The 26,256-nt window shown below is 39.6% G+C and overlaps 2 protein-coding genes across 20 annotated transcripts; one reads left to right on the top strand and one right to left on the bottom strand.

Moving 5' to 3' along the window:
• Nucleotides 1-544: 544 nt before the first annotated feature.
• LOC124179654 (paired amphipathic helix protein Sin3b) lies at nucleotides 545-22,869 on the bottom strand. Of its 8 annotated transcripts, XM_046564274.1 has the most exons (18): nucleotides 22,495-22,869; nucleotides 18,447-18,745; nucleotides 14,184-14,500; nucleotides 13,502-13,648; nucleotides 13,077-13,405; nucleotides 12,746-12,986; nucleotides 12,392-12,649; nucleotides 11,810-12,220; nucleotides 11,248-11,696; nucleotides 10,681-11,155; nucleotides 10,352-10,598; nucleotides 9,892-10,257; nucleotides 9,636-9,805; nucleotides 9,286-9,480; nucleotides 8,586-8,882; nucleotides 4,141-4,292; nucleotides 3,853-4,063; nucleotides 545-3,769 (listed from the first exon to the last, which is right to left on the bottom strand). In XM_046564274.1, the coding sequence occupies exons 3-18, from the start codon at nucleotides 14,478-14,480 to the stop codon at nucleotides 3,518-3,520; spliced, it is 4,497 nt and encodes a 1,498-aa protein (XP_046420230.1). In that variant the 5' UTR covers nucleotides 14,481-14,500; nucleotides 18,447-18,745; nucleotides 22,495-22,869; the 3' UTR covers nucleotides 545-3,517. The 8 variants fall into 8 exon arrangements, with proteins under 8 accessions (XP_046420230.1, XP_046420232.1, XP_046420231.1 ...); XM_046564276.1 differs by lacking the exon at nucleotides 18,447-18,745 and having other exon boundaries at nucleotides 11,810-12,205; XM_046564275.1 differs by lacking the exon at nucleotides 18,447-18,745 and having other exon boundaries at nucleotides 9,645-9,805.
• LOC124179673 (protein seele) lies at nucleotides 19,011-26,233 on the top strand. Of its 12 annotated transcripts, none has more exons than XM_046564343.1 (6): nucleotides 19,011-19,267; nucleotides 19,546-19,775; nucleotides 24,332-24,428; nucleotides 24,577-24,692; nucleotides 24,964-25,170; nucleotides 25,269-26,233. In XM_046564343.1, the coding sequence occupies exons 3-6, from the start codon at nucleotides 24,335-24,337 to the stop codon at nucleotides 25,440-25,442; spliced, it is 591 nt and encodes a 196-aa protein (XP_046420299.1). In that variant the 5' UTR covers nucleotides 19,011-19,267; nucleotides 19,546-19,775; nucleotides 24,332-24,334; the 3' UTR covers nucleotides 25,443-26,233. The 12 variants fall into 12 exon arrangements, with proteins under 12 accessions (XP_046420299.1, XP_046420301.1, XP_046420300.1 ...); XM_046564345.1 differs by having other exon boundaries at nucleotides 19,032-19,267; nucleotides 19,546-19,790; XM_046564344.1 differs by having other exon boundaries at nucleotides 19,032-19,267; nucleotides 19,549-19,775.
• The last annotated feature ends 23 nt before the right edge of the window (nucleotides 26,234-26,256 follow it).

Raw genomic sequence — 26,256 nt, forward strand, 5'->3', positions numbered from 1 at the left:
TAAAATGTAATTTTGCTGCTATTGCCGAGAAATACCTGCTAGATTGCATATTTGCATGATGAAAACGTGGAAACTCAAAGCTTATGTAAGGGAACCGTTCTTAATAATCGTAGTTCTGTGGAGGTATACCAGCAGGTTTGCTTCCTCCTGACCAAGTTACATTGACTGAACCGATGTCGATCAACATATAACTGCCTAAAAAATCGTCGATCAATACCATTCTGTATCAAAGTAGATAAATACGACTACTTACAGTACATATATATCATAAATCACTAGTACTTTACTTACCTGAAGTAGCCCAGTGGTTGTTGCGAGTAAAAGGATCTAGACATCAACAGCCCTCTCTGCATTCGGATCAGTGAATATTCATCCACAGCATCTTGAAATTATTACCTAGATGATCCTGGTGATCACTTTGCACCAACAACACAAAGTCATCTCGATTGTTAGCTTTCATCAAATATTACCTGTATAATTACCAACTATGTACTTGATATCGTCCTTGTACAAACATAATATTTGTTCAACAGATAAGACAGTATTATTCTTCAAAGTTTATTTATAATAATCATTTTGTGCGAAATACTATACTAGCATTAAATTATCTCGAATAATAAAATTGTCCATAAAGTTTTCAAAACGTGGGTATTCACTTAAGAGTAACAATTCACTGTTAAAATATATTAGTAACGACAATTTAGAGAGGGTGATAGTTATTACAATAACGTTACATTCTGTTCATCAGAGGTAAGATATAATTATTTTACATTTGTTTCATTTTCAAAACAAAAATAGGAAAATGTTCATGTATACATACGAGTATATACATAGATACGAGATATTCCGCGCCAACTCGACAAATGATTTTCCCCCACCATTTTTGATTTCGTTCACAATTTTTACTACAGTTATCCTATCTCTAAATAGCACTCCTGAATTATTTCAGATTGTTCTCTCCAACAGTTTTATTTATAAATGTTTATACATCAAAACAGACTGACATTTGGTAAGTTTTGAAATAAATTCTCAAAAATTCTTCGACCAAACACGAACATTTGTGGCCAAATCCGAAAGTGGAAACTATTTATTTAACATTTATTTGACTAATTTCAAGAGAATAAAAATTCCTAAATTTGCTTTACTTCTTATTTTGATAGGTAATTATTCATTTTTGTACGTGTATAATCATCTATGTAGGGCATAAAAATAAATAATTACCAATAAGAATACTAAATTAAGTAAATTAAAGAATTTTTATTTTTTGTTTTAAATCAGTCAAATATAAAAAAAACGTTTACACCTCCGGATTTGTTCTGAACCGATCGTCTACATGTCCGCTTGGTGTATACAAATAAATAAGTACCAATAAAAATACCAAATTAAACAAATTCAGGATTTTTTATTTTTATGAAATTAGACAAATAAGTATATAAATTATGGCTTCCACTACCGATTTTAGCCTGAAATAATTGTCTTTGATCGAAAAATTTTTGAGAATTATTTAGATAATTTCAAAAATGTAATTTTATTGATCTTTAAAAATGATGAAAAAATAAAAATTGCAGAGAAGAATTTGAAATAATTCAGCAGTGCTGTTTAGAGTTAGGATAATCATATAAAAAATTATGAACGAAATCAATAATGATGAGGGAAAATCATTTGTAGTGTTGGTGTGGAATACCTCATATACACGCACACATATATATGTATATATGTATGTACATAATTGAAAACATAGCAGAAACCATGTTGTCATCTTGTGAATAAAAAATGTTATTGCTTTAGATTCAAATGCCTATACTTCAGGTACTAGAGATAAAAAATTAAACGCGTATCCTTCAAAGCTGATCAAAAAATTACTTTCCAGCAACGATATTTGACTTTGTTGATAAACAGAGTTCATTTCTATTTTGTTTTCGCAAAACTATCAGAACTTTCCACTCAGAACTTTTGAATGTAATTCACGTCCGATTTCAAAATTGCTACTCAGATAAATGCAAATTTAATCTAATAGCACCTCGATTACAATTTTTTGAGACAACTGTTTCTTACTTGTTATACCAGCGTGTATAGAGAACTAAAAGCTCAAGAGAATTTTATATCCCACCTTCAATGTACAGTGTACTATTAAAATTGACAGCGTCAGAAATTTTGTTCTGTACAATTCGAGTTACCATCCTACAGCTCATTTTATTCTCAATATATCAAAGCACACTGGTCACCCTAAGCATCTTTTTATCGTCGTCCTCAGAAGATTTAGGATATTTGTATATTTATAAAATACTAAATATGAAAGATTTGTACAGATCATAAAATTAAATTCACCATCACACTCATTTTATTATACACATAACAATCTTAGAAGAGTCAACCATCCTTTTAAAGGATCCAGCTTTGCTGCTCTCAATCACGCGGATACCTTTCAATTGGTTATAAGCCAGATTTGATCTTTAAAAAATGTCTCCGGAATTCCCTGTTTAGGTGTGCCTGGAGATCGAAGGAAAATATCGAACCATCCGTTTTTCAATTAATGCGAACACATTATAAAATGTTCAAATGTTAACAAATGCGGTATATACATAATATATTGTGTTATATAACTTACTGTTTCTTACTGATTTATGAAAGATTCGTTATTCATATACGATCGAAAATAATGCGAAAAAAAGAATCACGAAGAGATGCTATTAAAAATTGAAATAAAAGATTAATTTTTAAACATTGAATTAGTGACATAATTCAGGTTTAATGCAAGTCACAACTGGAGCCTTGTTTTAAATAATGGAAGCCAAAACTGCGGACCTAAAATTAAATTAAAAAATCTCTTGATAATCAGAATGATGTTATTATTCATTCAATACTTATATATTGAAAGTTGATGGTTTTCAATGTTTCACTCGATCATCACAGGTCAATTATTTACAGGCCATATTAACCATCACTAATTCATATTGCTCTTGATCAAAAAATTATGCTCGACATTGATATCGAAGATTGTTTTCAGAACAGATAGCTTCAATCCTTTGCGAAATTTATTACAACCTGTAAAAAGTTCCAACTGACGTCGGGTATATATAATATTGTACGTTCTACTGTTTGTACAAGTCCCTCCATTATCTTTCACGCTTACTTTGTTATATTCTTAAAAATATTTTCTACCGCCACAAGACAAGTTTGTCCATGTCACATGAATTTGATTCATTGCCATTTCGGAACAGGATCAACCGACAAATCAAAAACGATTTTGGGAAACAGTTGGCTTTTCGTAGGTACCTTCTTGTCGACTGATGCCACCAAACATCACAACCGTATTGAACCTCCGGTCTGTAGTTAAAATCGTGATTCACTTTTTAATGTGTGTGTGTATGTGTGTGTAAAAGTAAAACCTATCTTTCAAACTAAAAACACAACCTTAAGTTTTATGTTCACAATGATTCACTGAGTTCACTCTCTTTCGTTAACTTCTCACACTCAAATTTGACATATTCACAAGAGGTAACAGGGGAAGTAGGGGCTACGCACACTGTTCCGTTGAGGAATCAGACTTCAATCGTTCGATTCGATATCGATTGTACTGGCGATAAGGAGAACGAGATTGATCGTTATCAGTAACAACTCGTGTCCTGTGGGGTATTAGATTTTCGTAACGACCCATTAACCAGTCCTGGCACAAACGGTGCTGCGTGTCTGCGACATTTTGCGTCGCCCACCTTGCCAGCCACTGATGAAACTTAGAGTTCAGGTGTTTCGTCACCGCCGGATGACACTGAAATCACAATGCAATTTTATACCAATAAGGCATTCCGCTAAACTGTTAGACCAACTCAATGCCCATTCTGAAGATCTTACCTGTCTAGCTCTGGTAAAGGAATTTGGCTTATAAAGGAAAGCCTCTTTGCTGGCAACATAGAGCATCCGGTAACTGTTCGGATTAAATCTGCACTGCGTACTGTCGGTATTAATTATGTCACCAGTGTCACTTGGTTCAGTCATTCTTAATGGTGCCGGCCGTTCCAAAAGTCCAGAAGAAGTTTCAACTGTTTTGTCGGTAGCCGTTATTCTAGGTAAAGGGTTTAATATTTTTAATTAAATACATTCCATTGCCATATTGTGGGATATGCTCGTACTGAAACTTACTCTGGTGTTTTGTCAGAATGAACGGTATTCAACGATGGCAACCGAGCCATCCTTGATGCACGTTTTCGCCACTCTCTGACGTTACGGTAGAGGAATACGGGCTTGCGACCTACCAAAAGTCTGTCAAACGAGCTCCAACCAGTTTCATCCATCTACAACAATCACAGTTCAATATTAACTTACTGTGAATCATTCGAATGATGTCGAATCTAATGGAGTATTCAGGAAGTTGAACTTTTTCAGTCTGATGTAGTGACAATCGATTTGATAAATTTTTCATTGGAGGTATGTTGTGTTAGCAAAAATTTTAGACTTTCAAAACTTTTCGCGAGTTACTTAACCTGTCTAGGCAAATTAATGAAATTCTTTTTTTTCTAAATTGCAGTTACACGCAAAAAACAAATATATATATATAAATATATATACACATCAATAGTGATTTTTGCTATAGATAGATTTTGTATGATTGAAACAGGTATCATCCAATGCTTCTTCATTTTTAGATGCATTAAAGCTTAGCTATTATGTAATTTTTTTCAAATGCAGTGATGTGTTATCTAGGCACTAACAAAGTCAATGTTCTTTTTTCTACAAATCCTTCTCACGAACGACTGCTCAAGAGAACCTTTTTCTTTATAAAACTGGACAAACTACATTATTTGAACTTGAATTCTTCTGAATTAAAATTAAACAATATTTTCACTTAGATTACTGGTTATTAGATTTGATCCGTCAACTTCTTTTCAACTTTTGCAATTATTTGAAACTCGAATCCTAGTTGCTGGAAGATACGGGAGAAAGAGCTGTATGAATTTCCTAAAACAAGACTCAATGTAATCATCCGTTAAAAAAGAATACAAAACAAAAAAGAAAAAAAAAAAAAACGGAATACCTACATTCTTACTGAGATTGCGATACAAAAGGTAGAGAAGTAAAATCTTATCCAGTTGATAATTCAATAGTAAAGTGGTAAACATAGGATAAACATAATTTTCTTAAGTATAACAATATAAAAATTATAATAAACTATTAAGACACTGCTAATGTAACTTAGGCATACTAATTAAAAAATGTATCAACTCTCTGCCAGATCCAATGATTTTACAATAAAATAATCAACATTCATTGAATGTGGCACAAAGTTGTGTTAGAAAAGAGATATATTATTCTCTCTGTACGTTGGTTTCCCAAAAAAGATACGTACGTCATTATGAACTGGTTTTGAATGAATATAGCAGGGATAAAATGTACTAAGCCAAAATCAAATTGTTAAAGAATGACTCCGCTATAAAGAAAGACCTGAGATTGTAAGAGGAAGCGAAAGGTAAGAACTCAAGAAGATACCATTACATTTATAGCAATGCAAAGTTTTTTTAGAACCAATGTCAAAAGTTGTCCTCTGATGAGAAAAGAAATTGGTAAACTTAAAAGTAGTAAGAAAGTAAAAAAATGTAATTTTTTTTGGAGACAAACTGATAATTTAGTGGTACAAAAATGATAGACGATCATGTTTAAAAGCATTGTTCATGTATTTCAATATCTCTCTCTTCTATACAATATATATATATATATATATATATGAATATACATGTATATAAATTTGATTTATATACATGTATATACACACACACTCCATATATAATTTATAGTTACAAAATATATATCTTATCATATGTTTCAAGATTAAAATTCATCATATAAAGAGATAAAAGTTGGGAAACAGAAAACGGGGGATGGGAGAGGAAATGACAAGGGAGCTACATTCGCACAGGACTTGCTGGACTCGAGTTGAAGTTAAATAATGATGTTATGGCAATCAAATCTTTGGTTACAACCGAGTAGTACGTATCCTATAGACGCAGACATACGATTCGACAAAGGGTCACGTGCATAATGAGATCAAGACAAGTAGATTTTTAATTCTTCAAACGTATATTAAAATATCGTACTAATAATGCTAGTGGCATGTAAGACAATAAATATGATAAAGAAAATAGTCATCTGCGCTTTCCCATAATACAATGACAATTCTCTGATTGATATTCAGTCGATATGTGATCACAGGCATAATATCAGACTGTGAGAGGAGAGATTTTTTTGAGATGTCAAAGAATTTTCTGCACAAACATTTCAGGAAGATGGTTTTCAACCAAAGTTTTGAATCAATAGCCATTAACGAGTCAGCACATATAAGGTGGTCTAGTCGTTACAATGAAACCTTTAGGAAGCTCTCCGAGATAGTGATACTATTCATGGAATGACGCGAATTGTGAATCCTGCACGCTAGCGAATTCACTTCTTTGGCAACATCTGACTCTAAAAGAGGGTAGCCGTGTAGCAGAATAGTAGTCAGGGGAAAAAGTAGTGAATTTTGAATTAAAAATATAAGAGGTGAACCAGCGAAATCTCTCTATCTTAAAATTATCGCTACACATCAAAGCATGTGTTTCTCTATCTTTTTTCTCCACAAATTCTATGAAAAGCTCCATTTACACATTAGAAAATCGGAAATTTTGTTTGTTTTGTAGTCCGGATTGGAAAAGTAAAGAAATTTAGAAAAATCCAAGCTGCGCTAGGGTTTTAGCCACTTAATTAATGGAGTCCAAATTTCGATGTTTCACAAAATTTACAAAAATTTTCTGTTCATTTCCTTCTCTCACGCGCAATGTAAGAGTATTAGTTTTTTGACTTATTATTTGTTTATTAGTTCTCATAGTGAATAAATTAGTACAGTTTTTTAAATTCAAAGGCATCTCTATTAATTCCAAAAGGCTTCACCGATCTATCTCATGAGAGTGACAAGAATTACTTCACAAATTAACACTACTGCTATCTTAAATAATGTATCAAAATCTATGTACAATTTTTTTATGGTGCAATATTTACAGTTTCTCTTAATTTCTTCGTTTTCCTGTTTTCTTTCCTTCAAAGATTTTGGACAAACGACGATAGTACTTTTTGGTCACCAGGCATCTTGCCATTAGGACGTCACTGGATTATTATCATTATAATTATTATATGCTTTTTTGAGGGTAATATTAAAAAAATTGTCTATCACAAATATTGTATACAAACATTTTTATACAACGAATAATAATTTATTGCAAAAGTGAAAGTTAGCTGTCAGCCCATTATTCACTCAAATGTCGTTGAAACGAATATCAAATCATCATACATGGGGTTCCGTAATTACTTAGCGATTGTAGCACCCATAAGTGAGACGAGACACGTATACGGAGCCTACAAGATTTCATTTCAGACTATCATTTCCTTCACCATTTACGATTAAAATTAACCTTTCGAAAACGATTAGCATCATTTCATATCGCATATACATAAAAAATACACCGGGGAACTCACATTGCCACAAAGTTTTAAAAATATTGTACTAAAGAATGATCCCGTCCCATACGACAAATTAGAAAATCAATTACTCGAATATGTATAAAGTTACGAATTAATGATGTTATTTGTACATAAAACTCAAATGAAGATGAGAAATTTATGGTATTTGTTCAAGATTGATTTCGGTATTTTGAGTTTGTACAAGTATTTTGGAAAAATTTATGCAAATTCATCACTAATCGCAGTCTATGGACACATTTGAAGAGAAAAAGAATTCATTAGTTACGTACACAGGTACATCTTTAGTATATTAGTGTCATTCATATAGGAAGTTCTGCATACACCATCAATAATCCAATCACGGTATACTTTTTGCACAAAAGAAATGACCGATTAACAGCTATTGTTGATTCTGCTACATTTCATTAGCGTAAACCAGTGGTGTATATATAAGGACAACCGCTACATTAAATCTACGATCATTACTGAAAGGTATGTCATCATCTGATTTGACCAACGACAGTCGGGACAATAGCAAACGCAGTCAGATTAAATCGCGAGTAATATTGAAGAGCTATCATGCTTTGCAGAGATATTCAAGTGAATTAATCGAATTCTAACTACCAAGTCCGTCTCAGCTATCGCAGGGGTCAGACTGTTCCTTCGTTTTTTAGATTTTGCAAACCTGACCATCGTTCAAGTTTAGTGTGAATTAATTTTCGTAGAGAAATAATGAAATGGATACAGGTTTTCTGTATTTAACTGCAAAAATACGAATACACGTCGTGGCGATAAGTTTGTCAGTGCATTGTTAACCTTACACTAAATGAAAATATGTGCAAACTTGAATTTCGTTTGGGCAAAAGTACCGTGTGACTGAATTATTGTTGTACAGAGATAATGTGCCGCTGTTAAATTGACAATCCTGCATGTCGAAACGACAAACGACGAAGTCGAAGTTCCAGACGATACTTTGATCTGACTTGGATGAATATCGATCACCCTTCCCAGCAGTTTGACACAGAAATTATTCGGGGTGCCCAAATGAATGCAAACTACAATGTCAGCAATGTTTTATGATTATGGGTGTGGTCCTATACCTTCTTGTTAATATCAGCGTTCTTGCGCTTTCTGCCCCTGCCCCCCCTTCCTGCCTGGTCGCTACTCACAGGATGATTGGCTGCCGCGTCGTTGTCTACAGAGGTAGGAATGTCCTTTGGACTTGTCTGGCCAAGAGGAGCGGGGTATCTCTCCACGTAGGTCGACCATTTTTCTGCCGAACTTATACCCTCTCTCTGCCGTTCTCTTTCGCTCTCTCGGTCCCTGCATCCGCCCTCCGTCGTGTCTTCACTTTCAGTGTCTAGCAGCTCCATTGTTATTTTGCAGTCTTTTTTGTACTGCAATAAGTTAACAAAACCAAGGTAACGACAATCGAAACTACATTCGGATATAATTTTACATGAGTCGCGTTTAATATTTGGGTATACGCTATGCATCTATGCACAACTCTTGGAGGTTCTTACACATTATCCATTTTAAAATCACGGTCTAGCCAGATATGCTTCACGATCTTGAATTACGTGTATTTCACACTTGCCACGATATTGATTCAATTGCAGATTTCATGTTGAAATGTACTTAGAAATTTTGTCATATGGAGAGTAGCCTCAAGTAGACCGTAATGATTGTAAGAGTTCTCGATAAAGGACCGGTAAATAAAACTTGGAATCAAATAACAAAGAAAAAAATAAAAAAGAAAAAAAAAAATAAAGCAAATAAGCAAATCAACGAAATACTCACAATATGTATTTTGAAACAATTCTCATCAGTCATAGCTCTCTCTGCTTTACGTTGGTAGGCGGTTTCTGCTCCTAGCCTCAGATAGGCAGTGGCGCACAAACCACCAGCTCCGCTACTTTCCTTTGGCTGCCTTTGTTCTCGTTGGAATAACTCCATGCACTGCTGACACGTTGGATCAGAAACCAAATGCTGCAACTAAACAGACGAAAAATAGTTTAAGCACCGTAAAAATATTATCGACATGAAAGAGGATGCAAAAAATTCGTCATTAATTTCACGTGTGCTAAAGACTTGTGATGATATATATTGTTCCGTATTTCACTCAGTAATTAGAATTTATGTTAACGTACTTGTCTTACAGCATATGTGACCACCTTATCCAAAGTAAAGGCAATATACGCGTGGATGCCGAACATTTCACGTAGCGTATCTTCGTACGCTGTGCTTTCCATGTTGCCATCTAAAACATTCTTCACCATGTCCAAGAACGCTGGATAATAATCCTCTATTTCTATTTCATCTGCAGCAAAAGAAAGAAAAACATTACAAAATGTTGTTGCTACTGACAACAATTCAAAAGTGCGGAAAATCGACGAGATTACACACTTTTTGGTTTTAATCTCAATGCAACCGCTGTGCTCTCCTTTCGTTGTTGTTTGTATCTGGATTCTTCTTCAGCCAAGGCAACCGCTCTTTCGTACATCTTTGTTAACCTCTCGCACAGAATTTGATGTAACCTCAGAAAAAGGTACCAGTTGTTACTGCCCATGAACAGGGTGTACGCCTCTTCGGGATCGGCGGATAAGGCATGGGAGGGAGGTTTTAGATCTGGATCACTTTTCACGTGTGCAGAAGAAAAGTTGGGTGAAGCCACTGCTTTGTTTCTACTCCCGTGAAGACCACCAGATGTTATCGTCAACGACGATATATGAGAGCTGCTACACGCAGGTGAGTCTATGTCCTCTTTTTCATCTGCAAGTTTCAACGTAAAATTCACGTAGACGAAACAATGGCAAGGGGGAAATGCTTGTAGTTTTGCAGAGCGTAGATCAAAGTTTGAACTTACCATCTTCGTCGCGCTCATCGTCGCTCAGTTCTTGTCGTGGATGAAAAAATAGGTCAGGGATAAAGTGCTTTAGAAGCAACTTTATCTGTTGCTTGTCTTCCTTGTGAATAGCTGTCTGTCTCTTCACGTGATGAATTAGGAGATTGGCTGCGTCATCGAGTACGGACTTGTCTTTGTATGCCAGCACCATATGTGGACCACCTCCCCCTTGTGCCTCTGCATTACTGTCGTCTGCTTGCTCATGCCTCTGTTAAATTATAAAGATTATTAGGTGAGACAAGTTCCCGTTGGAGTCAAGACATGTAGAATTCTGGTAGAATCGACTTTACCTCATCGTAAAGTGTTTCAATTTCATTGAAGAGACTTTTCGATCTGAGCGCCTTGACATCATTTTGTTTGAAATTTATACACTGGTGATCCAAGGATTTCAAATAGTACTTTTCGTTTTGTTCTCTCCATATTTTATTGAACCCTTTTTGAGCTTCTCTCCATTCCTCCTCCTTGCTTTTAAGCCTCCTAAGGACGACCGGCACCGCAACAACAGGATTTTTCTTCAACCCGTCAATAATGTCCGCAGCCTTGTCACCGTATATCCTCCTCAGAGCTCTCTGGTGTATTGTCGGCGAACAGCCTCCCAGACAATCATCTAATCTGAACTTTTGTATCTCCTCCGAGCTCATCCTACTCATTTTCTTGTGCACACCTTCCAGGACTCGAATCGTCGCTGCGTTTGTTTCTATAACACCGTCCAGTTCAAACCGTTCGTCCTCACAGCGGTATATGAACTCTTCATACTGAGTTTTTCTACAGGATTGACAATTTCATGAAGTATGCACTTATTTGAAGCCGATAATTAAAATATGATTGCCTTTCAAGTATAGTAACTTCTATCTTACCTTGAAGTAACAAAGGTACTGTCTTCAGACCATGTTGGGAAAGATACCCACGTATCGTTCAACACCTCTTTACACAATTGCGTCCTACCGGTGCATTTAGGCTGAACGTACGATTTAGGTAACGCACAATAGGATGCGCCGAGCCGTTTGCAAGTGGAGTAATCTATTTCCATAGCCAAATCTCCTTGGGGACGGTCTTGGTGACTTCTGACGACATTGTTAGGAAGCGTTTCGACGTTCAAACCACCGGTTGTAGTGGACATAGAAGTTGAGGAGTCCGGAGAGTGACCCAAGAAATCTTTAAACCATCGCAATAGTTCTGGGAATCTGCCCAAGAACGGTGTTACCAATTGTATGAGTTCTGTCTTGGACACGATTTCTTGATTGAACAGAACCAAACAGCGTAAGAAATTCTCATAGACTTCTTGCGATCTTAGGGCCTTCCGCACCTATGAACCAATTACATTTCGTTTACTTTTCCGTGTATCTTGATTCATCTTAATTGGTACAATCTAGCAGTAACTGAAATTAGTCTTTAGTTTCACAAAATAATTTAACTTACTTTATCGAAAAAGGCATAATCGTTAAGGCTTCCATATTTTCCAGCATCGGCGAATGTCACATCTCTCAGCGTAGCCATTTTGTGCTTTTTTGATGGTGGCTGACCGTGTTGAGTGTGATGCGAATTGCCAGTGGTTCCCGATGTTGAAAAGGACGGACTTCTTTTCAGCTGACCGGTGCTATGACCAAACTTCTGACCGCTATTCAAATCCCTGGCTCCCACCCCTCTCTCCCGGTCCCTCTCTCTATGATCTCTGTTGTCTCGTTCTACTCCGCTTAAGCTTCCGCTTTCTCTGTGTTCTCTAGGTATGTTCCCTGAACTGTTGTACAACGCTTTCAATCCTAGGGGTTTTTTAACGATCGCCGAATGATCGTTAACCGCCCCACCTTTGTTACTCTGGAACATAGCAGACTGGCACCAGTTAGAATTAAATGATTATTTCTCTGCGAACTAAATGCACATCCTGTCACAGTTTCATGTCAATCGGATGCACAGAGACGATCATAACGAATAAACTGTGTCAAACTTTCCAAATGAATTTAGAACCAAAAATTTATCCTCAACTGACAAATAAACACTCACCAGGGCACTTTGTTGGTTCGTAGCATCAGGCAAAAATTGTCCAAACTCAGCGAGGAGATCTTCTTGATTTTCAAAAAGTTTAGCGACTTGACTGTAGACCTCTGCCTCTGTTAAATGTTTCCCACTTCCTCCTCCGACAGCTGCTCCTCCTCCACTTACCATATGACCGGATTCTTTTAAGTTGCGTTGTTCCTTTTGATAGGTATGCAAAATCTCCAAAAATCGCTTATACTTTTCAGGCTGACCTTGGAATCGATTCTATAAAGAGGTATGCATATATAAATTCAACAACCCGATGACATGTTTTCTCAAGGTTTTTGCAAGTAAAGCAACGAATAAAAATTGTATTTCTACCTTAATCTTGTTCACGTAATTGATGGCATGATTGAATTCCACAGGTTGACTTTGCTGCGTCTGACCACTATTCGGTGTACCATCTTGTGCCTGGCTCAAAGCTTGACTGACAGCAGCTTGGGCTTGAGCCGTGCTTATGTGCGAATTGTTGTACGATTGGACCGGCGGTGATGACGGAGCATGAACGGTTAAGCTATTGTTTGGAATGTTATTTCCAATGGCGTGGTGTATGCTGCCAGATCTGTAGAGTGGATAGAATGTATATGTCGAATATCACGGATAGGACAAGAATGAAAAAAATGCATCTACTCAAATAAAATTCCTTGCTCACCCTTGCATGATTTGAAGGACGGATGGAGCCTTGGCCGGCTGAGTAGGCGGACTGGCAATGGGTGGTGAACCAACATTGCCTGTGCAGTGATGAGATAATGTTGGGGTATGCGTAGCAGTCGGACTAGGCATACTAACCGATACTTGGAAAGCGTATCCCTGTTCGTCGGCTTGTACTTCTATTTTATAACCAGGTGGTAAAAACGTATTGAAGCCAACTATGAGCTGGGGATGTCCCTTGAAAAGGTTGCTGACTCTCTTAATAACACCTGGTGTGTCTATGCTCTGAGACTTGAACTCTTTCATGATATCCAAGAAGTCATTGTACACCTAACCAAGAAAGAATCACATTTATCAAAGTCCCATTCAACGACAAAGTTAAAAAGAGAATAAACCTAAAACTGGATATCTGACAATCTTTCTTACCTGCGGTTGATTGTTGAACTTGTATTTGACTTGATCGAGGTAATGCAGAGCATCTTCAACCTTCAATCTTTGGAACTGTTGCGCCCCTCCGCTCAAGCTGCTCCCTGGAGCCGTGGGCGTAGGCGGTGTTGTGCTACCAGAATGCACCTATAACACAGTTACAAAAAATTCTAGAGAAATCCAAAAACTGCATAGAGTTCAATGCACTGTTTCTACCTGTGTTTGGCCCCTTATCGCTTCGGAAAATATTATATAACCTCAATCTTTAGATCTCTTATAAGTTGGAGAATATTTGTGTTATAAAGTAAACAATAAATACTTGTACATGTGATCTGTTAGGTGAAAAAAAAATCGATACATTGGTTACCATTAGCGTGTTACACACATAGTTCAAGTACTCAACTACAGTATTCAATTACCAATGAAGTGCTATCGCTATCAATCACATTTCAGGTATAACGATAACTGTTGAACTCGAAAAGAAACAAAGGAACACCAATCAGAATGACTAGGAGGAAAGAAAAAGATGTTTATGACAATTCGTTCATGTTGGATCATTCTGGAAGTACAATTGCATCAATGTGCATGAATTTAAAAAGAACATTCTCGGTTCCTTTCTAAGGCAATTATTATTCTCCGACTACTTGCTTCGCAGACTCTCGATTATCAAAACAATCTTTACCTTTACACTGGAAGGGGCAGGAGTAGGCATTACTACGGCTACTGGGTATTGCTGTTGCGCCTGAACGGCGCCAAACTGGATGCTGCCTGGCATCTCCTTGGAAGTTATCGGCCTAATTGGCTGACCAGGCCCAATTCCAATGGCCAAACCACTGTTAGGACGGTAGTCTATGTTCTCTCCGACTTCTAACCCGCCCCCACCACCTATGCCACCTCCTCCTGCACCTCCCGATGAATGTTTCAACGCTGCTGCTGCTGCTGCCGATGCTACCTCGTCCACCCCACGAGTACGTTTCATCTCAAATCACATTGGAAATGCTGGAACCAGAAGGGTAGGTAAACATTGAAAGTAATGCATAGGTATATTCTCGTAATGCGAAAGATACTGATGAAAGTCGGGAGGAAAGAAATAAAAATTTGTCCAGGTAGACAAACAATGGACAGAGAATGATAAAAGTGTTCCTTGTACTGTAAATTTAGGAATGAAACCGCATACAAACGAGTTAATTATTACAGCACTGGATGACGGTCCCCCAAAATAAAAAAAGTTCCACCGATTTAAGGTTACGTGTAACTTACGCAGAAATGTTCAAAGAAAAAACGAAGCCGTAGAAAGTAAGGGACAGAAAAGAAGGATGCTCGCGGAATATCAGCAATGAAAGTGGTTAAAAATCAAAACGATAAACGGGGGTGGCGGGCAAATATGGAAAATATTCGCGGGAGCGCGGGTACGAGCTTCGGTGCCCTTCGGGGAGTCTTGAAAGCATAAAAGGTTAAAAATAGACTCGGGACTCGGTGGTGAAAACGCGGGCGTGTGTAGTCCAAGCTAAATCATATGTTGGTTGCCATGGCGTGCCCGGCTATCTCTTCAGCGTCTCCAGGGGCCGGACCCGATATGACGGTTTACAAAATTACGTACCCTTCTCCTAGCATCACTTCTACAAAATTCACTCCGCCTTTTTATCGTGCACTGCGATTTACCCACTCTTTTCAAAGTGCATTTATTCCGAACAACCGGTAAAAATCTCTTTCTTCGGTGCAATTCGATCATATTTCGACACTACGTACTCTTTCCTCTTTAACCGTTCTCTAACCTGCAAATCGGCAACGTTTCGACAACGTTTCACATTTCACGGCTCAGCTCGACATATTTTCAGAGAAGCTGCCGCTGAATATTGTTTCATGCCTGACTCAAATCGTGAGCGAGCAGTAGGAGGTAAGCGTCATTTTGTTTTTTCAACTCCTTTGCAAAGCATCATTTTCGATCAACGTTCGGGGTAGTGTACAGTTGAAGAAATGTAAGAGAGAGAGGGAGAGAAATGGGAAATAAGAGAAGGAAAAGCAGAACTTGACGTGTACGGAAATAAACGCTTCTCGAGAAATCCGTGTGAAGAGAAAAGAACTTTAGATATTGAGGACTGTACTCTCGTTCGCTACACGGTTGCGACTTGGATAACAGTGTTGTTAGCGGTTTGTAGAGAAAAGACTGAGTAAAATAAAAACTCCGAGTCGTCTGCCAATAATCTAATTGTAAACAACGAAACTCCAAGTTATTCTCTTAGCACTATTGTTACGCAATAATAAAGAGAAATACGTTACACATTTCACGTTGTTTCTCGCGAACGAACTGCAGGGTGCCTCTCCTCCCGGAGAGGAAGCCGGCCTCGTAATTTTCAACCACCTCCACTTGAATTTTCTTCAGGAAAGACGTAAAAGAATGAGGAAAAAAAACCGATACTCCTACTCAACAACCCGATATCAAGTATCGTACCGAATTCCGATCAACGTTATCATCGTTTGCTTCAGTCACAAGTTGAGAAACCGGTCACGAAAAACCAATAAAAACTCCATGAATGAAATAAGAACGGTTTAGTGAAACACAGAGCGTGTAATAATAATGGAAAAATCAAATTAACAAAGAAACAACGATGCTCCAACATACGACGTCTCGTGTGCTTTTACGTATTCATACGCGAAACTTCGTACACGCGTATTCCAATTCAAACAAAAACTTTCACCTCCCGATCATCGTTTCACTACAACGACACTCATTCGCTAATAAAGGTGATCAGTCAATATATTTTATAAATATCCCGGAAATTCACGGGGGAAAAGATAATCTCCACAAGGGACATTGTCACCGCTACGGGGGTACTCGAAGAACTATTGGATTTTGTATGGCAAACAAGGAACCGACGGGTAGTGCACGGCAATCGGAGTGGGGGGGCGGCTCTGCAGGGGCGTAATTCGAGGGCACTTTGCGTCGCTTCGTTTCCCTGCCAACCGGTCCCACCGGCTGCTGGTACAAGAGATGCATTCGTTTTAACCAACTAAGGTAACATCGGTTTGCGCTCAGAGTTCTGCGTATTTCTAACGGTGGGCACATCGGGAGCACCGAAACGTCAACGTTCTTTTAAAAGTGACGGTGTAAGATAATATGTCCAATGAACGGAGTGAACAAGTTCGATGAAAATTTACAAATTTCCAGAGATAACGCAGAGCAGTTTATCAATGAGTCGAAAAACCATCGCGACACGCTCGTTCGGACGGTAAATTTTGCCGTTCTAATCGGAATACGGGACCTGATAGGGGGTTTGGTGTCTCCCTTTTTTCACCCACGGACACGCCCCTGAAACTAGCGGCGACGACGGAGGCCGCCAAACGGCGCGCGCAGGTTAACGAAATACCGGAGCGACGGCCATCTTTATGCGGCCAACAGCTGTTCCCGGCAGCGAGCAAACTCCCCCTGGTTATCTGGGTCACGGGAAACTGCGCAACACTCTCCGGATCTGTCGGTAGGACGATTTATTCGGGTAAAATAGACGGTGGAGTACCATCGCGATTGTGAAAAATGTTGAAGAAAATCTTCCAGGATGCCAAATGCAAGTACCTGAATCCTGTATCAATTCGAAATTCGCAGCGATTTGTTCCAAGTCGCAGAGTATATGCCGGCGCGTCTCATTGGCTCGCTTGCAAAGGACTCGACGCTCATTGGCTGTGTGTTTCTAGACCCGGGAATGGACGGCAGGCGACAGGAGAAAACTCGGGGCAACGTAACAACGCCGTCGCCGTGATTCTGTCGTCATGTTCGAGACGCGGGCGAGCAAAGCTGGGACGACTACGCAACGACGACGCGTGTATTATCGAGTATATGTAATATAGAAGGTAATTCGCGTCACCCCTTGACCAACCTATCGGAGGACATAATCGCACACACATGCTCGTCGTACTCACGTTTGACAGCGAGGGTGTGAGTGAATTAATCAATCCAGGCGCATTCAGCTCTTTCCGGATCTCCGTTAAATATATGCCAAAAATCACCGGCATCAAATCGTAAACAATGATATAATCTGTGTATACACATGATATAAATTTTGACGTGCAAAGACTTTTTCATTTCTTACGTGATGCGTTCAATCCCTAAGCAATATAATTCATCTCCGATTGTCGTGTGGTAAACAAGAACAGCAGGAGGAAGCGTGAAAAAAATTTTATCTACGATATAGGCGAAGTCTTGGAAAAAATAATCAAATGCCTCCGAGCGTATTCTGATCACAAAATATTAAAAGAACGTACATGCATATTAGCATTTGTGTATGTACCGTATGTTGTATTGAAAAAATAAATGTACGTGAGTATAAATACTATAATCTACCTTGGTCTTTCTTGACGAGCGAAAACATATGCAATTCTCTGGAAAGTAATTTGTCAAATCGAAATAAAACACCAGCAACAGTACCAGTAGCAAAAACAACGTCCTGTCGATCGATTGGGTATTAAATAACACTAATGAAAATAACGAGAATAAATGATTGAAAACACATAACGTAAACATCACGGTGTGTTTCACAGTTTGAAAAATATCTTTCGATAAAGTAGAACCGCAGCTAGCAGCAGTAAAGGATCAAGGTCAAAATTTAATCGCGATAAGCCGGATCTTCTACACGTTGTACGGACATTCATTGATCCGTAGTGTAAATGTTTTACGTTTTTCCCTCCCGATTGAACGGTATCGCATCCATCCTGAAAGTAGCGTAGTACGCGATCAAAGAATGCCAGCGCAAAACACAGTAGGAGGTCATCCATCCGGACATAAGTGAGCGAGGAGGAGCATTCAGCTAAACTCAATCCGTGAGCTACTTCTCAAGTGTAAAATAGAAAAAACTACTTTTTCCGAAAAGTACACGAAGGACACTTATACATATAGCTATGTATTTGTTTTGTTCAGACAGGTATCGAAGCTAGGGTTCGTGCGATATCTTACGATACAACAGCAACCTTGCTCTCTCTCGTCTCCATATGGACAGCCACATACGGTCGACATTCGGATAAGCGCCAATGACCGAACTGGGCGAGAGGGACGAAAACGGACGAAGCATCATCGTCAGGTTGGGGGTGCATCACGGTAGTGGTTCTCTCTAGCTGCCTGTCCCTCGTCCGAGTAAGCAAGCCCGACGCCGCCATCCATCGCTCGCTCTCAACCAGGCTTGTTGTGTCACCTAATCGACGCTGACGCCCGTCGCCACACCTCGAGCACGCCCTTTCGATTTTTACGTACATTTCCTGCAGCGGTCACACTATCGTCACCAGGGATTCCGTTGTTTCACCGGATATTTTGGTTATTCTCTTTTATTTCTTCGTTATTCTATCGTTTCGAGTACGGATGACAAGGGAGTGGGGAAAGGGAGAGAAAGAGGGGGAGGGAGAGAGAGGGGGGGGGAGAGAGAGTGGAGAGGGGGAGGCCCGTCCGCGCGTGGTAGTTATCTGCCGCATATATGCATGTAGCCCGAGGTGTGTAAAAGCTGTATCATCGTCAGTTATTAGATATTGAGGTGGGGATGGAATACCAGGTGGGGGAGTTCGGTTCCGACGACTGCTATTTTGCTACTTTCCATCTGTGTAACGTATCAACAAGCCGGGGAAGGTGGAAAGAACAAGGAGAAATAAGAAAAAAAAAATAAAGAAAGAAGACGAAGGAGAAGAAGCCTCGAAGTCGGTCTTATTTTGGCCGCTAACGAAAAAATGTGACAACGCAGCCACGTCGTCCGTCGTAGCGCGAGTCCAGTCAGAGGCAGAGACGCAGAGGTGAGCCTTCGACCGTGCGCGCGCGGCTCTCCCGATAATCAGAAATACAGCGTTGCCGCGAGCCCGCGTTCGTCGCAGATACGTATGTTTCTATTGCTGCTCGGGAGCGAAATATCCCCACCGCTGATCCTTTAGCCCCTCGCCGTTGCCAGGGCCGTACCAAGCGGCGAAACATACGCGTGGCGTCGACATTTTTCATTTCGTTTTATTTCTTTGCGAATAAACTTGTACATGTCAAAATAAAAATGCCAGAAATTTTAACTCGTCTTACGTTTCAGAAGATGCGGGGAATAGCTGAAAGGATGGTCTCCCGATTTTTCGTGGATAAAAGAAAATATACGCTACTGGTCGAAAGATATACGTAAGGCTGTACCGAATTGGCCCGGGTTTGAGAGAGGAGTCAACGGATTGGCGGACCAAGTCCACACACGCGAGATGAGGGACTTTTGCGTTCGACAATGACAGATTTTTACCCCCCGAGAAGATGTGTCACTAACTTTGACACTGGGTAACGTTTATCTTGGTATTACATATTCGTACTCGTATTGCAAGCGACTTAAAAAATCAGTTTCATAGGGATACCCACAAATTGGACGAAGTGAAATTTTCTAATTGAATTCAATAGATTCTAAAAATTCAAAAGATGTACAAAAGAGTATAAGCTGTGCGTGGTTGCGTTCCATCAATTCCCTGTATCGTACTTTTGTATGGTATACCATTCTTTTTTTCAGAATTACCTTTGAAAAGCTTTTGCATTGAAGCTAGCAAATGACAGAGAAAGGTATTAATAGTGCGATTATTCGATGGATCCGCTTTGTCAGGAGTCTTCCTTTATCGCAAACTCCAAAATCGGCGAAAATCTTTGAACTGACGGACGTTAATAGATGACTAATCAAACGCCGTAATGGACCACAATCAATTTGCCATTATTTCGTGAATAAATTGATGGCATTGCCGTATCGATATTCCCAGTTACACGTGGATGTGCCGTTTATGTATGGTAATTCGTCACAATTAGGCTGTAATTGATGTTCGTTCTACTAAAAGATCTGATTCACATGAAAGTATATGCATTATACTTATAGATATATGACAACGTTTCTTCGTTTGTTCAATTACAAATTACATATTCCAAATACTCTCAACAATAAGTAGTAAATGCCTGAATAAATGGGGCAGACGTCAAAAGTTCGGTACGAAATTTCGTTAAAGAAAATACTCGCAACGTCGAAGAGGCCGTGGTTCCCGCGCTTTGCACCGCGACACGACGCGGGAGTTGGTGAGGGACAGGGGAACGGAGAGAAATTTTTTTGTATCGACGGCCCTGAGGAGCCAGTCTTTTTAGTGGACAGAGAGCCGTTCTAAGGCACACGCCACGAGAATATGACAAAAGTAGTTCCTCCCCCACGCAATATACTCTCGTTCCATAATATGAGGTCCTGCATCGAGTGTACGTACATACATAGCCAACGATCAATCTTCTATCCTTCGTCGACTCAAAGCTTTGGATTTTCCACCGCGAATTATTGTGGCAGTGTGCGCACGCGCGTTTATGTATCCGAAGATTATTCAGGCAACCGATGAACTACCTACTTGGCCTGTCAAATCACGCGTACCTGTGCAACAGCAACAGCAGCAGCAGCGGCGGCGGCTTTCTTCGTAGTCAGTGTTGTGCAAATTCTCAATAAATATTCGTTGAATTTGATGTTGGGAAATTTCTCTTTCTGACATTCGTATCGTTGGCATTTCAACGCGGTACTAAATTTCGTGAATTATGCATTGGAATATAATAGCTGTTGGATATACGGAAGCGTGCGCACGTATATTTTCCCCGTTGTTTCCTGGTGATTCTTCGCATTTTGCGCGCAAACCCGACGGCGACGATGTACGCAGCACGAGGCGCGAGGCAGGGAGAGCCATCGTTATTATACGGCGGCGTGTGCACCGGAATCGATATTTGAAGCGTGCGTTCCGTTTCTGCGTGGCTGGTGGTCGCTTCTCTCACATTCGCGCATCCCGCGGTCCTACGCGAAACGCGCGGGCGAGCCAAACGATGGGCTCTCGCTCGAAACAGAGACGAAAAACGTATAACAACAAATATATTCGGCGATGAATTCCTTCTCTAAACACTCACCCAGCCGATTGCATAGGTACGCAATGCGGGTATAACGCGTTTGCAATTACGGATGTTGTTTACAGGAGATTAATCACCGCACATAGTAGTCGCACAACTGGCTGCAAGGATACAACATGATAAAGAAAGTATCTATATGAAAAAGCCACCGATATCAACATGACAGTCCGTAGGGTTTTTCATCGTGATTCAATTATTTTCACGCAAAATTACATCGTACGCGATTTTCACTCAAATTTAAATGAAAAACCCTACATCCCTAATCGAATCGTGTCGCACTGCATTGCGATGGCTAAAACTCTAGTAGGCGATGTTCTGTTCTGATTTTTCTAAAATAGTTCGTGGTAATCATCTGTCAATCTGTGGCATGCGTACGCGTGTGAGCAACTACTCTCATTCCAGTAAAATTATTCAATGACAGAATGCGACAACAGGTAAATTTCAATTATGAAAGTGGGTGAAAAATCCGACGGATTCATATTATTCTCGGTAGGGTATTACGCGAAACGAACGATTATTTCGAACGAGGCTCCCGCGGATCCGAATGTTTTCTTCTCCATAACGCGGCTGCGGCGATGCCAAGTGTTCCCGCTGCTGCACGCGAAGCTACGAGTCTGTAGGTACTCGGTTAGCTGCTCGAACTATACAAATATGCCTTCTGCTTGCCTCTGGGTTAATCGTAAGAAAGTGGACAAACGATAGACCGTGATTTTCATACATCAACGAAAATATGCAAATCGGTGCAGCGAGGAACGGGAGTAACGATATGCGGACGGAGCACGATCCTCGAGGAAGTTTTTAACTTCTAATTGAAAAATACGTTAGAGTTTTGCCATATGACGTAGTAACGCAACACGGGACATTATGTCACTCCGCCCGGCCCCCCCAAACAATATTTCTGTCACCGCGGTGATACGCGACACGCAGTTTTTTTTTTCATCCTGGCTCAGATGTGCCGGATTATTTTATACATTCGATGCTCACGATTGCCTAGTTTTATGACTGCGTCAGTGAATTTTCAAGGGTGAAATGCATACGTGGGAGGGGGGAGATTCTCTTTTTTCAAATCAGTGATGACCACAATTTTACATACCTGACAGCCGCTTGAATTTCACTTTAATTTCAATCAGAGCGTATAAAACTGCACTTTCCGTTGACGTCGACACTTTGAAATATTCACCAATAAAATAGCGATTATTATTATTGTTCTTGTGTGATGAATCTTGACACATCTTACGGGTAAACTGGTCCGCTCATGCAGGTGACCGATTGAAGACTGTCGGGTCAGCCGCGAATACGGCCGAACTCAAACGAGCCCGGAGGGGTGACGGGCTTGTCCTTCCGACAACACTTTGACGATTTGTCAAACGGACAAGCGGAGGCTGGTCTCGGACCGAGCCAGGATCACATTTTCACTGTTATTTCACCTAATAACCGCTGGAGTTTGACTCGCGTCAGCCGCGTTGCATCTAAATTAGGAATCGACTCTGCGGCGTCACTGACGATCACCCCCATTGCGCGAGCTAATGGACTCGTCCGTACTTGGCAACTGTTTTCCCTCGGCTCGAAGCTGCATTTTCATGCTGCCCGACGCCCGCGGCTCGGCCCGAGCTCGCCTCCGATTGGTCGATCAGTCCGAGCGACGTTTGCGCGCCGATTACGAACTCCGATATCCCCGGCAAACATACCGTAGCTAACCTCTTCGTCCTTTGTAGTCAGCTTTTGTTTCTTAATTAATGATTAATACCAAGGACCAAATGTTTACGGTTTCCGTTATTGCCTTATTTTCTCTTCAAATTCATGATAAAATCGCTGGAAACCCCTTTTACTCGTCAATAAAACGTGTGTACGTACGGCCACGCGTGTCGTTCCGCTACGCAGGCCAATTGGATCTGATCAACCGAAGACGGACTGTGCGTGAGCCTCTTTTTCCTTCCTCTCCACAGTGCATATGGGTATGTATGTACCATTGATAGCCGTCACTCGCTTTTTTGTTCTTTTTATCAGCGATTTCAAATCACTAAAAAGTTTTATTACCGATTATGAAATGATTTCGACCTATCGGCTTTTATCGACATCGCTGCTTATTCGACATCTACTGATCAATTCCCTTTCTCGCACGTATTAATTAATTACATTTATTATTTCACGATGCCGTCGATTTCTGTAAGTTGTCTCGTCCGGTTGGCACGACGATACAAAGTGAAACGTGACCGACCAGTCGCTACAAAAACACGCGTGCGCGCGGTGTTGGGCAAAATTGTCTTTCAAAAGTCGAACACCACTACGACTCGCATTTAACTGACAAGTGGTAAAATATCGAACGAACATCTTAATCCCGGTAATATCCTCGTAAATTATTACAACCCGACACCCGGTGTAGATGCACACAAAAGCCCAATGTAAAAGTTGAAAGTCTTGATAGTTCATCAATTGACAGAGTAAAATTTGTCGGTTAAAGTTTGACAACTGTAACAACAATGAAACTTTTATTAGATATTTCATTTCCTTTCTATTCCCGTCGGTCACCACTCGACCGCTCGACACAGGAAACTATCGTTTTTCATTGGACGGTAGTGGCGGCCGGGCGTTAGTAGTCGACCAATCGGAATTGAGAGCGTGTAGCGAAGCGGCAACGGGCGATGAGATTACACGTGTCGTGCGTTCGCGAGATGATCACGGTAGTTTAAAGCAGGCTTCCTATGCGGATTAGCCGCAGTTTAACGTGCAGGTTCCTCGCCTAAGTTTAGCAGGTGATTTGCGTAGCTCTGACTTCGATAGAGTTTACAGGAAACTGGTATGGTTATAAATATCCACATATACCAGGGTTTATTCAAGGTTAACAGTGAAGGGATCTGACCATCTCGTCTTGTCGCTTTGTGTACTTGTTGATATTGTTTTTAACATCATTATTTACTCTACTGTTGCAGACGATGATGTTCCTGACGATAATATCAGTACTGTGCCTAGGTATCGGAGCTTTTACCCAGAGTCAGCAAATTGACAGCAAACAGCTACAATGTTTAGGTGCGGAAAAAATGAAAGTTTTATTCGAAAGGAATGAAAAAAGTTTTCATTAACCGTTGTGAAAACATTGAACATCAAAGGAGTAGCTAAAAAAATATCAACGTCCGAACAAAAGATCTTGGATCTATTGATAATTATTTGCCTTTAGTTTGCAGAACTACCATGGATGAGCTGGAGGCAGAAATAGCTAAAATCGATCCATCAGTTTCCATTGATGTTGGTAACTACCGACTGGACGCAAATGGAAATGTGAAACAAAAGTCTGTACGTAAACATGTAGCCTCTTACCGTTTCTCCATGTGTCTCGATTTCATAAATTTGATTGATCCGAGATGAGTAGAAGAATTATGATAGCCTGGTATTGATAGAAATATAGCTAATTGGCTCAGCTGTCAACTGTCAGCTACGATAACTGATACCAAATCGATAAGATATACTGATTGTCAATCTGTGATCTGAATTTTCTTTGCCCGATTATATTGCTGATACGCTCTGATTGATCAATATTTTTGTTCAATATATTATTTTTCAATAGATTCCTCTCGCCAGATCTGAAGTGCACATTTCTGACATGCTCGACAGTATATGCGCCAAACTTGACGACTATGTCAGAGCTACGTACAAATCAACCGGTCAACTTACGCTTCTAAGAATAATGGATCCTACCGGAGGAATGAATCCTGACATCAGCAAAGTGGACATTGTTCAAGACGGAGATTTGAACAAAAGCCTCAAATTCTATGTAAGCAGAGCGGAGTTATTCTTTAATTGTGACAAACTATCATTAGCCCAAGTCGTGTTTTACCTTGATTTAAACCTGTTTCCTTATTCCCTCTTCAGTGCGAAGGCATCGTTGATGAGTTTGAAGATGATATAGTCCAGTTGTTCAGCAAGGGAACTAAAGACATCGATGTCAAGGTCTGTACGGATGTGGCAAACTTCTGTTCGGACACTGTATCTGGTGAGGATGAATTCGCGGAGGACGATGATTTCACAGAGAGAGATGAATTGTGATGAAAAACGAGAAACAGACGTTGGTGAAGAAAGTTCGTAGCAGTTTTACAAATTTTGTACAATGTTAAACAAATTCGTTCCGCAGCTTCGGTTTCACCCGCGTAATTATATTTAACTCGGTGATTAAAAAAATGTGAAATTGTGAGAAATAGAAATGATTCTCTTCTCACAAAATTACTCACCGTGTATTTAATAAGTTATTTACGAGGTTAGCCACGAATTTCTATTGACTGTCGGCTTGAACTGATATTCGTACATACATTTGCCTGCTGTTACAGCTGTAAATAAATCAACTCCTCATGGCAACGATTGTTGATCAGATGTAATTACGCGCCAATCTATTGTACATGATTGTATACAGCATCTCGTTGATACCTCAGTACAATATTTCAGTAGGCACTGAAGTTTTGTACGACAAAACGATATATTTAGTTCATGCGAATGAAATTTATCTACTGATTCTTTTTTTTTTTCGTAAAATATATTTCGTATTTTCTCTTTTTGCTGTGCTTTGCGCAATTGTGTTGCGTATCACCGTTATGCCAGCGAATGTATAATTAGAAATTTGTTGCAAGATTGTTGAATCTGATTAGAATTCTATACGGAGATTGTATATGATTCATGTATTTTTCTTGTGGAAAATTAGATTAAAATGTTAATTATACGGTCAATATGACTCGAACGAGCAATTACTATTTCTAGTAATTGCGAGGCAATACAACCGATTCAGTATCGTGTCGCTTCAAGCACTTAAATATTATTCGCAATAAAACAGGTTATCTGAATTTAAATCAAGTCTTTTGTCAGGGATTTT

Source organism: Neodiprion fabricii, chromosome 4 (genome assembly GCF_021155785.1).
Source record: "Neodiprion fabricii isolate iyNeoFabr1 chromosome 4, iyNeoFabr1.1, whole genome shotgun sequence".
NCBI classification, from domain to species: domain Eukaryota; kingdom Metazoa; phylum Arthropoda; class Insecta; order Hymenoptera; family Diprionidae; genus Neodiprion; species Neodiprion fabricii.